The sequence below is a fragment of the Pteropus medius genome, unplaced genomic scaffold, assembly GCF_902729225.1.
Source record: "Pteropus medius unplaced genomic scaffold, Ma_sr-lr_union100, whole genome shotgun sequence".
Classification (NCBI taxonomy): Eukaryota; Metazoa; Chordata; class Mammalia; order Chiroptera; family Pteropodidae; genus Pteropus; species Pteropus medius.
This window is the reverse complement of record NW_024351729.1, coordinates 9663265-9677900: the sequence shown is the minus strand read 5'-3', so window position 1 is coordinate 9677900 and position 14636 is coordinate 9663265. Positions and strand designations below refer to the sequence as shown.

At 32.7% G+C, this 14636-nt stretch overlaps 1 protein-coding gene across 6 annotated transcripts in view; it reads left to right on the top strand.

The window, feature by feature from the left end:
• The window catches only part of ORC2 (origin recognition complex subunit 2), a 38097-nt gene that overhangs the window by 15979 nt on the left and 7482 nt on the right, over nucleotides 1-14636 (top strand). For 5 of the 6 annotated variants that reach the window (XM_039844368.1, XM_039844364.1, XM_039844365.1 and 2 more), the window contains 8 exons: nucleotides 1754-1814; nucleotides 4047-4240; nucleotides 5275-5373; nucleotides 8159-8268; nucleotides 10082-10214; nucleotides 11028-11124; nucleotides 13104-13250; nucleotides 13857-14028. In XM_039844368.1, coding sequence (XP_039700302.1) covers nucleotides 1754-1814; nucleotides 4047-4240; nucleotides 5275-5373; nucleotides 8159-8268; nucleotides 10082-10214; nucleotides 11028-11124; nucleotides 13104-13250; nucleotides 13857-14028 — 1013 coding nt within the window. The remainder of the gene's footprint in view (nucleotides 1-1753; nucleotides 1815-4046; nucleotides 4241-5274; nucleotides 5374-8158; nucleotides 8269-10081; nucleotides 10215-11027; nucleotides 11125-13103; nucleotides 13251-13856; nucleotides 14029-14636) is intronic. The other variant, XM_039844369.1, reaches the window with a different exon arrangement.

Sequence of the window (14636 nt, the reverse complement as noted above, 5' to 3'; positions counted from 1 at the left end):
GAGAAATAGCCCATCAAACAACATGAACAATCAAAGTGACAAAGCAGCTGAGAAATAAAATGAAAAATCTCCAGAAAATAAGCTTAAGAATATAGAAATATGCAATTTTAATGACAGAATTCAAGATGGCACTTCTGAAAAAGCTCAATGAGATGCAAGAAAATTCTGATTGACAGTTTGAAGAACTTAGAAATAAAATCAGTGAACAAAAGGAATACTTTACCAAGGAGATTCATACTCTTAAAAAGAACCAAATAGAACATCTGGAGAGAAAGAACTCATTAAAAGAGATGAAGAATGAAATAGCACGCTTAGGAAATAAAACTGACCAAATGGAGGAAAGAATTAGTGATACTGAAGACAGACCATGGAAATGATGCAGATGGAAGAAGAGACTTGAGAGTGAAAAAAATGATCAGAAAAAGCAATATAAGAATAATGGGTATACCACAAGAAAAAGAAAGGTAGACAGGAACAGAAAGCATATTTAAACAAATAGTCGACGAGAATTTTCCAGTCCTATGGAAAGAGCTGGATCCTCGAATCCAAGAAGCAAACAGAACACCTAATTATCTCAACCCAAAAAGGCCTTCTCCAAGACATATTATATTAAAATTGTCAAAAATTAATGACAAAGGAAAAATCCTCAAGGCAGCCAGAATAAAGAAAACTGTAACTTATAAAGGAAAACTCATTAGATTATCATTGAAGGGAGTTATTCTACCTGAAACAAAAAGACAAAATATATAACCTGGTAAGATAACGAACAGGCACACAGAAAAAGGAGAGTGCAACCTTTATTAAGAACTGGGTATTATAAGTTTAAATATTACATAATGGTTAAAGGTCAAAAAGAAAAACACTTTAAAGAGGTAAGACAACAGCTGCTGCAACCTAGAAATGAACATACAGCATAAATAGGAATAATTAGAGACAATAAAAACAAAGAGGAGAGGGTTAGGATCTAAATTTAAATTTCCAAAGGGCAATTTGAGATAAGGTGCACACAGAAGAAAAAGGACTACTCTATATATAACTTTTTTTTACATAAACTTAATGGTAACCACACACAAAATCTAGAACTGAGATACATAACATATAACAAGAGGGAACAGAGGGAAAAACCATAAAACACCACCAAATTAAAATAATAGACACACAAGGACAAAGAACCAATGGAGACACCGAGCTACCAGGAAACAAAAGATAAAATAGTTATAGGAAAACTGCATATTTCAATAATCACTAATTGTAAATGGACTGAACTCACCAATAAAAAGGCACAGAGTGGCAGATTGTATCAAAAAACAAAACCCAACCATATGCTGCCTACAAGAGATACATCTTAACTGCAAGGACAAACGGATTCAAAGTGAAAGGATTGAAAGTGATACTCCAAGCAGTTGGCATCCAGAGAAAAGTGGGAGTAGGCATACTTATATCTGACAAAATAGACTTCAAGATAAAAAAGGTAATGAGAGATAATGACAGACGCTTCATAATGATAAAGGGGACCATATATCAATACATAACACTTATCAATGTATATTCTCTTAATCAATATATAATCTCCTAATATGTCTGTTGGCCATTTGTATGTCTTCTTGGAAGAAGTGTCTGTTCAGGTCTTCTACCCATTTTTGACTGAAAACAAAATATTTTTCTTTTCTAGCCTCTCTCTCAGATCCATCATTAATTTTCATGTCGTCATTATTAGCTGAATAAACTACATTGCTTTTTTATTTTTAAACAGAACAGTGATAAAAGTGAATTTCTGTCAACCACACCTCGTCGTCTAAGGAAAAGATTAATAGGTATGTACTCTTTACACTGAGTGTTTATAAAAAGCATGTAAACAAAGGCAATATGATTAAGTATATAGGATCGAGCAGACTGCTTGCCTTTTATCTTTGGTTAACCACTAATAGAGACCTCTCTGTGCCTCAGTTTTTTCATTTGCAAAATAGGGATAATAATGGTACCAGCCTGAGTTGTTTTGAGATTAACTGAGATAAAGGATGTCAAAAGTTTTAATGTAGAGCTTGACTTCGTTACATGCTTAACAGGTGTTAGCTATTATCACTTTTTATTCTTGTAAATACTTATTGCTATTTCTTTTCATGAAAAACAGGATATGTTTATGTTCTCAACTAAACTGTAGATTCCTTAAAGGCGAGAACTGTATCTTATATTTTAACTCCAATACTTAGCACTATGTCTTTTACATTCTAGTCAGTGGCTATTGAGGTTAGTTAAAATGTCTCTCCAACAAAACAATAAGCTTTTTAGTTTGTTTTGAGACAGTTGGAAGTAGTTCTATTGGTTTTTAGAAATTTTATAATGAAATAGTTTTAAATACTCATAGTTGTACTGAATGCTATACAAAGCTAAGTAAACCTATGGGTCCTGCCTTCTGGAAAATTAAAAATGTCTGTAGATTTTTAAATATTTAACTTGGGGCAAATGACTTGTTGACTTATATTTCAGAAAGATGTCAAGTTCTTTCTTGGGGCCCTTGACAATAATATTAGCTAACATTGTTAAATCCATGCTGTGGCCCTTTTTCAAGGTATAGACTTCATAGAACTGTTAATACTACACTATTAATCAACATAAAAATGGTAATACTAAATGATTGAATATCTGAAGCAATAAAAGATGACATGTGCAATTATGATTATTACTATTTTATGTCAAATACATCCCATGTCCTATGTTTCCTCCTTACCCTGAAGAAGAATCATTTCTAGAGCAAGGATGAAATTCCTCTTCCTTCTCAATTACCACCAAACATATATATTTACATGTATGATGTATATATGTAAATAAAGTGGAGATTTTTTCTGGTACCTCCAACTACTTCTAACCCATGCATCTGCCATGGGCAGCAGTCAGTGCAAATCTGAATCTGCTAAGCTATATATGCCTACAAAATCAGGCCCCCCACCCTTTTTTTAGCATCTATATTTGTTATATGCTGACTGTTGATATTCTGAAATATACCTTTTGTTTAAAGTAAATATAGTGATTTGGTTAAAGTTATTTCACTGATATTTTGGAAGTGAACTTTTTATAATAGTTTTATACTTATTTTGTTGAATGTAAAACTAGTTTTATTCTTACTTTATGAGTGTTAAACTAGCTTTATTAGTTTTGGGGAGTGGTGGCGTTGGCTGTGGTTTGTTTAAAAATGTAATTGTATGGAGTGTGCATATGAATTAGTAGTGCTTAACAATAGTGGCTACCACTTATTGAATAGTATATCACTTAGAATGGCATTTTCAGTAGGTAGCAATAAAAAATTCTACAGTAGTGGCTTAAGCTATAGACATTTAAGTATCTCACGTCATAAGAAATCTAGGGATACACAGTTCCATGGTTGATCTAGTGACTCAACAATGTCATGAAGGACTCAGATTCTTCCTATTTTTTTTGCTTTGCCACCAACATTTTTCATCTTTAGGTTTGATACTTCATATTGCAAAACGACTTCCATAGCTTTAAACTAAGGGTATAAATATGGGGCTTTCCTTCCATTCGGGAGGAAAATCTTTCTCAGAACCTTCCAGCAAATTTTCCTTCAAATTTCACTGGTAAGAGGGTGACGTCGCCCACCCTAGTTGCAAAGGAGGCTGGGAAACCAAGTATCTGGCAAAGGAAAAGATGATTACTATGATTATTTATCCCTTTGGGTGGAGCACATTGCTACATTTTACAAAATTGGAGTTCCGTTAGCAAGGAAGAAGGAAAGAGGATGGTATTAGGTATGATTGACAGTTTCTGCATGTCAGGCATTGTTAATTGCTTTATATACATTTCAGTGTACTCTTCACAGTGGTTTATTAAATTAGGCACTATTAGCCTCATCTGATAAGTGAGGAAACTGGTGCTCAGAAAACATAACTAGCTCTGGTAAAATCATCAGCAAGAAATGACAAAACCAGAAGTCAAACTCTTTTACTTCAAAGCCCACATTCTTCCTAATACCCCACAATGCCTCTCTTGTCAAACTGTCAAATTTTCCCAATTGCATTTTTTCCCCGCAGTTCCAAGGTCTCATTCTGACAGTGAAAGTGAATATTCTTCTTCTAACTCAGAGGATGATGAAGGGGTTGCACAAGAATACGAAGAGGACACTAATGAAGTCATATTGAGCCAAAAGATTCAAGCTCAGAGTAAAGTAGTTTCAGCTCCTGTTTACAAAGAAACACCTTCTAAGAAAATGAAAAGAGAGAAAACAGTAAGTGAAGAGAGAGACTTAAACCTTCAATAAATTTGTGTAATATCTCAAAGATAAGCTTCGCTACGAGAGGAAATCCAAATGAGGCACTCAACATATTTTTTCCTTTCACTTTTCTCTGTTTTCTTAGCCTTCCACGTAAATTCCCATATGTATTTGTGTCCATTTTGGACTTTCTATCTTGGCCTGTCTGCATCCCTATTTATGTAACAATACTATAGTATATGTGAAAGGTGACATCTCAATTCAGTTGTATAAAAAAGAGCTTTTAAAAATTAAAAATTTTGATTGGATAACTGGAGGCAAGACTTCTCAGTATACACCTTCTTTTATAGTTCATCTTTGTAACATTGTTGATGTTTTCAAGTCAGTGTGAATAATAAATGATGGCTATGGATCCATGCTGAGCTGTTTGGAAGAACACTGCAGATACCATGATTTGAGAAAAGGCTAATTATCTTGGTGTTCTGTGTAAAGCTTCAGAGTAGTCTAGGAAGCCTATTGCTTGAATGGCTTTCCATCCCTTCCTTACTGCCTTGGAGGTTTGCCCTGCCCCAAATCAGTAGAACTTGTATGAGCTCATTTACTGGAATAGTAGGCAAGTCTTTTTTTTAGCTTGCTGTTGGTCTTCCTCATTTTCACAGTACTTCAACTGTACTAATATTTAAGAACTTGCTGGGAAATATGTGAAGCAAAACAAAGTTTCTGGTATGTAAAACCCCTCTTTTTTTTTTTTAAGTCTAAATGGAAATTATATGGTGAAACTTAGGAATTATTTTAGGGAACAGACAACTTCAATCTAGCCATTTCTTTAACTTTTATGATTCTAAGAGTTACTCAATTTTATCACTAGATTTAAATTTGCTTGTTCCAAAATCTGTGTTGTTGCTTCAGATAGAAAATATTGACTGCCAAATAAAAAATTTCACATATCCTATTTTATGCTAATATTACTGTCTAGTTTTGATGTAATATTACTGTGTAGTTTTGATGTATCTGAAACTAAGAACTGACTTTGTTCTATTCACTTTCAGAGTGACTTAGTAGAAGAATATTTTGAAGCTCACAGCAGTTCAAAAGTTTTAACCTCTGATAGAACACTGCATAAATTAAAGAGAACTAAACTGGATCAGGTATGTTGCAAGGAATGTTACTTACAATTTTTCCTTATTGCAAGCTGAATAATATACTACGTAAGCAGCAAATTTGAAGAGTAAATAAGCAGAATTATTGTCCTGATCTAATGAAACAAATTAATGTAATGTAACTATTACATATTTTATTATATAAATGCTAAATGGTTCACTGGATTAGAATTCTATTTGACATACTATAGTTATACTTTTTTCCCCTTATTCATCATTTTCCCCTTATTCATCATCAAATCACTTCAGGATTTATAATAATCATCAAGGACATAGTGTATTTGATATCCATGTGCTATTAATCTCTGTTCTTCATTTAACCCATATATTCATTGAACCTCACACTGGTTATAAAACAAAGACCTTATTCTCTCAGTTACACAACCTTGCGAAAAACAGGGTTTTTTGCTTCTTGATATTATGAAAAACCTGCTCAGTGAAGTATATCCTATGGTTCCAGTATCTCATTTTATAAGAAATACTATACAGTTGTACTTGTTAGGCTTTTGACTGCTACCTCCCAAAGAGAGGAGACAGAACTATCTGAGAAAATCTTTCAGTAGAATTGGGTTTGATAATCTAAGTTAAGAGAGCGTTATTGGCTCACAGAGTGTCAAGATTTTATTATTCTCTCAAGCTAGATTTTAGTGCAGTTTTCTAAGGTGTACAGAGCTTTGACAGAATTTTCAAATTGCAGAAAAGAGGAAAGAGAGTATAGGGTAAGCTTGTATGACCGGGATGACATGGTGCTGTGTGGTGGTTTTTGTTTTTGTTTTGTCACCTGGCTTTCTGGTACTGAGACTCAGATGAGAGACTAGCCGAAAACATGTATCAAGAAACCAAGTTCTTCCAAGGAAGAGATGGCACTAACATCTGCTTAGTGCATATATTTTTATACAAGCAACATGAGAGAAGGATAAATGGATCTAGGGTCAAAATAGGACTACGTAGGACCTAGAGTCAAATGGACCTTCAGGAGAGTGTAAGAAACACCTGTTACCGATAATGAGGGACGGGAAGGCTTTTCAGTGATTGTGGACATGGCTAACCAATACAATCTCAGTAGCTTGTGTCAATTTATTTCTCATGTCTCTGGGTTTGCTGGGAGTTGTCTGATCTAGGATTTGTTCTATATGTCTCTCTTCATCCCTGGACCAGCAGGCTAGTTGAGGCATGTTCTTTTCATGACAATGTCAGATGTAAGAGAAGTGAAAAAACACAAAACCTTTTAGAGCCTAGGCACCAGACATTGGGCTAAGTGTCAGTTCTGCCTCACTCTAGTGGCCACGGCAAATCGCATGGCTGAAAGCAAAGTCAAAGAGGAGGGAACTAGACTCCACCTCGTTAGTGGGAAAGACTACACAGTCATATGGCAAAGGGTGTGGATATGGGGAGTGGGGAAGTTTGGAGGCCAGTAATGTTATTCTCCACAGATACTAAAATTTGAAATGAAAGTTTATAGATGAGATAATATTTTAGAGTTCACACTCAGGTGAGAGTATGCTCTGGTAATCCAGTACAAATGAGTACTGGAAATGATTGCTTGTACTTTGTCTGCTTTAAACTTCATGGCTCTAAACTTCAGAAGGAATGAGAGAAAAAAATTTTAAACTACTTAACAGTTTTACTTAAAACTTATTCTCTTTAATTATGTGGATAAATAAAAACTGTACAGGCTAGAGTGCCTAGAATGTTGATTGCAACTCTAGTCTTCAGTATTAATAGACTGTTGTACTTAATCAGAAACAGACTCACAAATATAGAGGACAGTCTGGTGATGGCCAGAGGGGAGGAGAAGTGGGGGGCTTGGAGAAAGGGGTAAAAGGATAAAGAAATACAAATTAGTAGTTGATAGATGGTCACCGGGATGGGGAGGGAGCACGACATAGGGATTGCAGTCAGCATTAATGTAATGGCTAGGTGGAGAGCCAGAGGAGAGAAAGAGCAATCAGGGGGATTGTTTTCTAAACTATATAAATAAATGTCTAACCAATGTACTGTATACTTGAAACTAATTAAATTTAAAAAATATTATACTTAAAGGGTAGAATCATGAAAACATGGTAGAGCCAGGATAAAAATGCACATACAGCTTTTTACTAGAGTTTTCATTTCAAAAAATGAGCTATATTTGATTCACCAGCAAGAATTTCCAAGTTTTGGGTACAGGGCAATATACCTTCCTCAGTTTATTTACATTATATTTTTAAAAACTTTGTGATACTTATCAAAGTTAAAGGATTTATTAGGAATAGCTTTTGGAGGAGCAGTGATAGAAGTTTATTTTATTAATAATAATGGTAAACTATAAAGAACATTTAATGTTTTCTAAGAATTAATGTTGAATTGTTACCCTAAGCTTTTACATTTTTTCCAAATCCATAGGTTTTTAAAACTGGATTTGTTGTCAAAGCTGGAAGGCAGGTTTAATCATCTCCTTATGGTAACAATCTTTTTAGAAATTAAAGTCTTACAGTTGGAATTTATAATCATGCGTATGGATCTAGAAAAAACTCTTTACTGTTATCACATATTTGTAATAGTGTTAAAAATTAAAAAAAATTTTTTAATTAGAAAAAAACATTTAAATCATGTTTAAAATACTATGTGTATTTATTTAGTTGATGCACTTATTACCAAACTGATTAAAGTAATATTTCCACTAATGGCCTCTTCTAACCCTTACCTCTAAGAAAATATTTTTCGTTTGGATTGATTTGATGTATGTTGAGAGTGATTTTGTTCCTCTCTCTTCCTTTTTTTTTTTTTAAAGCAAACTTTATGTGACTTATTGAGCAAGGTTCCTCCTTCCTTTTCTACTGAACTTAAACAATTAAATCAACAATATGAACAATTATTTCATAAATGGATGTTGCAGTTACAGTAAGTACTATCATCATTGCACACCCTTGTAAAATAATAATATATATTTATAAAGTATGTTAAAATCAAGCAGTTTAACATTTAATTTTCTTTTTACAATGAACTTCATATATTTTTTCATGTAAAAATTTGAACAATAGGTGTTTTTCCAATTTTATGACTCAAATGTAGAAATGTCATTGTATGGCTCTTCTTAGAAATTCTACATTTTTCAAGAAATTTGTCTTTTCTAAGTTTATTAGATGTGAAAGCCATTGGTAAGATAAATATCCTTTCTTAGAATAAGTTATATTTGTATTTTTAAGGAAGTGTTTGAAATGGATGCTAATAAAAATATACTTAGATGCTCACAGTTACATAGTCACTGGGGTAAATAAGAAGGCAGGTCTAACAAGCAGTAGGAACATAGAAATTGCCACAGTTTTTCCCAATTGATCCTAGTTTTCTTTTGCCAATGAAATTCAAAGTGTTGTGCTAGTAAGAGAATGATTATCTTCCTTGCTAGGATCTTGGCTGCTTTCAGTAACAATTTATGGATCTGTTCATTATAAATTTAGAAAGCAGCACTTCTCTCTTAATCCCATTCCCCAGTCCAATTCCTCCTCCTTCCAGTATGTCAACTCCAATAACTTGGATTTGCTTTGCGTCCTAGCCTAGACCTCATAGTCAGCTTTTTCAGTGGAATTGCTAGCTCTCTGAATTCTTTTGCTTCTTTTTTTCTGCTGCTTCTATCTTGTCGATCTCTACCTTTGGTGGTTATTTGTCTCCTGTTCTTCTATTCCTAGGCTATCCTGCATTGCTACAGAGCATTGTATAAATACTGTTTCTGATTGACCTCCATAAACAATCATGGAGTTGAACTTTAGCTTGGGCCCTTGTGCTTGGTGTTCTGGGCCATCTCATTCACTCTCTTGGCTTTGGTTGCTTTTTGAATATGAATTAAGTTCCATAAATGTATCTACAGCCCAGCCCAGGCAAGATCACACTCTTCAGCAGCAGACATGGCTATTTGAATGTATATTGGAGGTTTCCATGTGGATGTCCTATAAATTATTCAATTAACATAGTATTTTACTTATTGAAACTCATCATTCCCACCTACGCCTGCAACCTAGCATAGTGAACGTCACCCCATTTATGTGGTTGCCTGTGCCAAAAAACTGTTATTTTTAAATATTCCCTTTCCCTCACCTTCCACATCTAATCATTACTCTTCAGATACTATTGACTTAACATATAAAGTTCTTGACACCTTACATTTTTCTCCATAACACCTAATTCAAGTCAGTTTTGTCCCTCCTTCCTATCTATTCCTCCCATTCAGGTACTGTGATCTTCTTAAAAAGATCATGTTACTTTCTCATGTAAAACCTTTCCGTTAACACCTGACTAGTTACTTATACATGGTCATAATCTTTGGAATAAAATCTACTTGTGTTAGTTGACTTAACAAGAACCTTTGTGACCTGGCCTCTGCTTACCTTTTCACTTTAATCTATCAATCAAAACTCTGCTTCAGCCTGAAAAACTTATTAGTGCCTTGTACCTACCAATGTTCTCCCTTTACTTCTGGGCACCTGTTGCTTGAAAGTAATATGAGCCGGGGAGAAAGCTACTAAAACTGGAACTATAAGCTTGGTTTACAGACACCAAAGCTACTAAAACTGGAACTATAAGCTTGGTGTACAGAACTTGGTGTACAGTTCTTCCTGTATTCTTTATAGGCTTAAATTAAGGAAACTGGTTGATTATAAACTGGTTGGCAATAAGAGTTACTGAACTTTAATTTCATGAATGCTGTCTTTCCTAACAGCTTGGGATTCAACATTGTGCTTTATGGTTTGGGTTCTAAGAGAGATTTACTAGAAAGGTTTCGAGCCACCATGCTGCAAGATTCCATTCATGTTGTCATAAATGGCTTCTTTCCTGGAATCAGTGTGAAATCAGTAAGTTTCAAAGTGTCAAAGATGTTAAAAAAAGAACATTATATCTCCTGCCATTCTATACCCCCATATTAATGAGAATGCTACTTCTCATTCTGGAGCAATTTTTTTTTTTTTTTTTTTAGTTATCACACTAGTAGAATTGCATAGTGCTTAAGATCATGTGTTTGGACTCAGGGTTCTAGCTTTGAATCCCCATTTTTGAATTTCCTACTTTGTATCTGATAATGAATTAAATCTTATGAAAAGTTTAGCTTTGTGTACTGCACCAAATACTAACAGTACTTCTCTGAAGGACAGGATTATGGGGGACTTTAGTTTTATTATGCTTTTATGTCACTTCAGTACTCTAAAAATAATAAAAATATCAGTAGTACTTTGTAGTTTTGTAATATATTTATAGATCATTTTTTCTCTAAATGCTCATATCTCTTCATCATTTGAAAATTAACTTAAACTTTTTGGGTGATGGATATTAACTAATGTAGTATTCCTTTCTAAAAATGCCCTTAATGTTTGTGTCCTGTTTCTTTTGATAAATGTTTTCTAATGTTTCTCATATTGTTTTTTTTTCATGCTGCCCTCTTATCTTTACATCTTTGCTGTTCTTCCCTGTTTCTTTTAATGGTAACTTATACAAAAAATGAGTATAGGTACACTTAAGTACCAGTAGAATTTTTTAAGTGAATTTTCATACTTGATAGGAAATCCAAATTCATTTTTAATTTATAAAAAAAGGATTGATTTGCTAGTTGTATTTATCTTATATGACAGAATAAGTTATAATCGATGTATTTCTTGCGCTTTTTGATATAGATCCTGAATTCTATAACAGAAGAAGTCCTCGATCATGTGGGTACTTTCCGCAGTGTACTGGATCAGCTAGACTGGATAATAAACAAATTTAAAGAAGGTAACATGAAGTAGATACTCTAGTTTTAGGATGAAGCCAAGCATATGCTTCTATTTATTTGTGTATTACTATACACGAAAATGGAGATTATTTTAATAAGGTACTTTTTCTCAATGCTGATTTAGATTTCTCTAAAACATTTTTTTTTTTAATCTGTGAACTTTTCATGTGAACTTCACTAGTTGTAACACTCACTCTTATCTGGAACTTTTATAACCCAGAGCCTCTTATTTCAGAATAATTTTCAGGTTTTGCTTGGTGAGTGAGAAGTGCTTCCAGTTGATTGGTACACCTTTGATAGTTTTATATTTAATATTTTCATAAAATATTCTTATTTATTCTAAGTAAATATCACTGCATTTCAATGGTTTTATATACTAAAATCTGGGGTAGAAAAACATTTTTTGTTATTTTCGTGTGAATGTTTTATATGAGCATTTCAAAAAATTAGAAATAAATTTATTTAGGCTCTAACAATTGTCATTCAGTCATTGCTTAAGAATTAAAAGGAGTAGTTGGTTATGCTTATTAAATGATTTGATGGATAATTTCAATATCGTTTTATGTTCATTAAAATAGGTGCCTAAGTTATTCATTTACACATGTTATATTACATGTTATATATGATATGTAATATAATAACTACATATTTATATAAAATGTATTTATAATTATAATTTATATAAATATTTAACATACATGTATATATTTATATAATTTTAATTATATATTTGTAATTGCAATTCTATATAATTATATGTGATTTAAATATATAGTGTGTATTCTATATTTTATATATACTATAAATATATTTTATATATACTATAAATATATTTTATGTATTCATATGTAATTTATATGTTTATATATAATTTAAATACTATTGACTGTGGTGGCTTCTAGAATTCAAAGAACCTTGGGCTTTAAAAATGTGTCATCTCAGCATCTTTGTCATTATATTGTCTCATTTGTCTCTCTACCCCCAGTGCAACAGAAATTTGCTTATTCTCTCTAAAGGCTCATCCTCCATCATAAACGCCAAATTTCTCATTTCCTATCAACTCATGAGAGACTTACGGTGGCTTTTAAATGTGTACAAGACTTCTTTCATCTTAGGAAAAGCAATTACTTGATTCTACTGCTCTTACACACTATTTTATTTCCCTATTTCAATATGATTTTAGAGTTTCTGAAGACATGTCCTGCCTTCTCCTTTTTACCTGTTACCTTCTTAATTCCTTGCTTCTTTACTACCCAAACTGTATGCTTAAAGATCACCTGTAATTTCCTTTTTACTAAATAAGCCTCGGCTCATTCTTTATTTCGATCTTTGCAGTTCAATGGTATTGACACCTTTATCGTCTATATTCTTTCTTCATTAACTTAAGAAATTTTACTTCTCTCACTTTCCTGATTCCTTGATCAGTATTCTGTCTCTCACCCTTCCTTTTTTTTTCTTTTTCCTCTTTTAGCTTTTGTGATAATTAAGGTTTTTTATATTAACTCTTATTAATGTTTAGTGAGAACTTTCTTTTTTCTTTCTTTTTCTTTTTTTTTTTTTTTTTTTTTTTTTTTTTTTTTTTTTTTTTTTTTTGGGTGTTTCCCCTCCAGTCCCACCTTGCAATTCAACATGCATAGATTCACCTCCAATCCAGTTGTGCATCTTGCCTTGTTTCCTATGCCTTATTAAAACTGCTTTCTTTATGGTCTGATTCAAGTGCTAAGCATTACCCTTAAGACTCTAAGCACACCAGTTCCTACTGATTTCCAATGAATTTTACTTTTTAAAAAAGACTTTAATAATTTCTTGCCTATTTTTTGAGTGGCTGACATATCTTCTCAAATAAATTGTGTATCCCTGAGCAATAGTTATTTTGTCCTATACTACTTTGATAAATTCTTTAGTCCATAGGTTGTGTGTGTGGTAGGGACTTCACAAATACTCAGTGAAAATAATATTGAATTCTTTTTCTTTTCAGATTCTTCTTTAGAACTCTTCCTTCTCATCCACAATTTGGATAGCCAAATGTTGAGAGGAGATAAAAGCCAGCAAATTATTGGACAGTTGTCATCTTTACGTAACATATACCTGATAGCATCTATTGATCACCTCAATGCTCCCCTTAGTAAGTTAAACGTTACTATTTTTTTCTTGAGATTTCAGTCTTACAAAATTTTCTTAATGTTGTAAGTCACAACATTTTCAGTGTTTTTCAGCACAATTTTCCTTTTTTGCATGTTTAAAGACACAGATTGCCAAAAATATAGGTCTCCTCAGTCTGACTTAGAACATAATTCTTGGAAATAAAAATTCAGATTCTAAAGGAGGTGTTTTACACCTAAAGTTTCATGAAGGAGAGGAAACCCAATTATTATTTTGGTCTTTTTCTACACTTCATGGTATTGCAACATTTATTTAGTGTGATATAATTCAGGTATAATTCTACAGAACAAAATGTTAAATTATTAAATTTTTTAAAAGAGTGCCTTGGTAATGTTAATATATTTTAACTTTTTAACTTGTATTTAATATACCAGTAAAAATTCAAATGTTGATTGATAATGAGGTTAGATCGTCATGTACTGATTTGGATGGGGAAATGGCAAAAATGAAAATTTTCAAGATTCATTTTTTATTTCATGGTTTTTTATTTTCTCCTAGAGTAGAATCTAATAACATGGCAATATGAAAATAATTAGTAATTTTTGTTTTCTTTGATCATGTGCTCTAGTGTGGGATCATGTAAAGCAGAGTCTTTATAACTGGCTCTGGTATGAAACTACTACATATAGTCCTTATACTGAAGAAACCTCCTATGAGAATTCCCTTCTGGTTAAACAATCTGGATCACTACCACTTAGTTCCCTAACTCATGTCTTACGAAGCCTTACTCCTAATGCAAGGTAAGAATGAAAACCATAGTTTCTTTTTTAAGAAACTCAGTACATTTTAAGACATGCACTCCTAGGTTTTAATGGTAATACTAAAGTTCCTACTTAGTCTGAAGGATTAAGAGAAATAGTAGTGATAATACTTGCCAGTACTGGATTATGCAAGAGTCAAGAGTAGTCTACCAAATTGCCCAATAATAAAACAGTACCAATATTTTTTTTCTTAATAGATTTTTGTATTTTTGAATAAGAGTGTCTCAGTAGTCATTGTGGAGGAAAAAGCAGAATCATAATGGATTTTACTTAAATTCGATGGTCCTTTTTAATGACACATGAACATTATGATTCAAACATGGGTCCCTTTACATAAGATAGCTTATTTGATCCTCATAACCATGCTAAGGTAGATAGTAAAGGGCACAGAAATTTTGATTCACATCTGCCTGGCTCTAAAGCTCATGCTTTTAAATATCTTTATATAATGTTTCCAGTGAAACACTTTTAATAGCCTAACCAAGAGATATATCTGAATTAATAAAAGCTAAGAAAAGCTGGGTATAATATAAGCCAGGAAAAAAATAAATAGTATGAAAATTAACCTGTCAAAAAAGGCTTTTAGT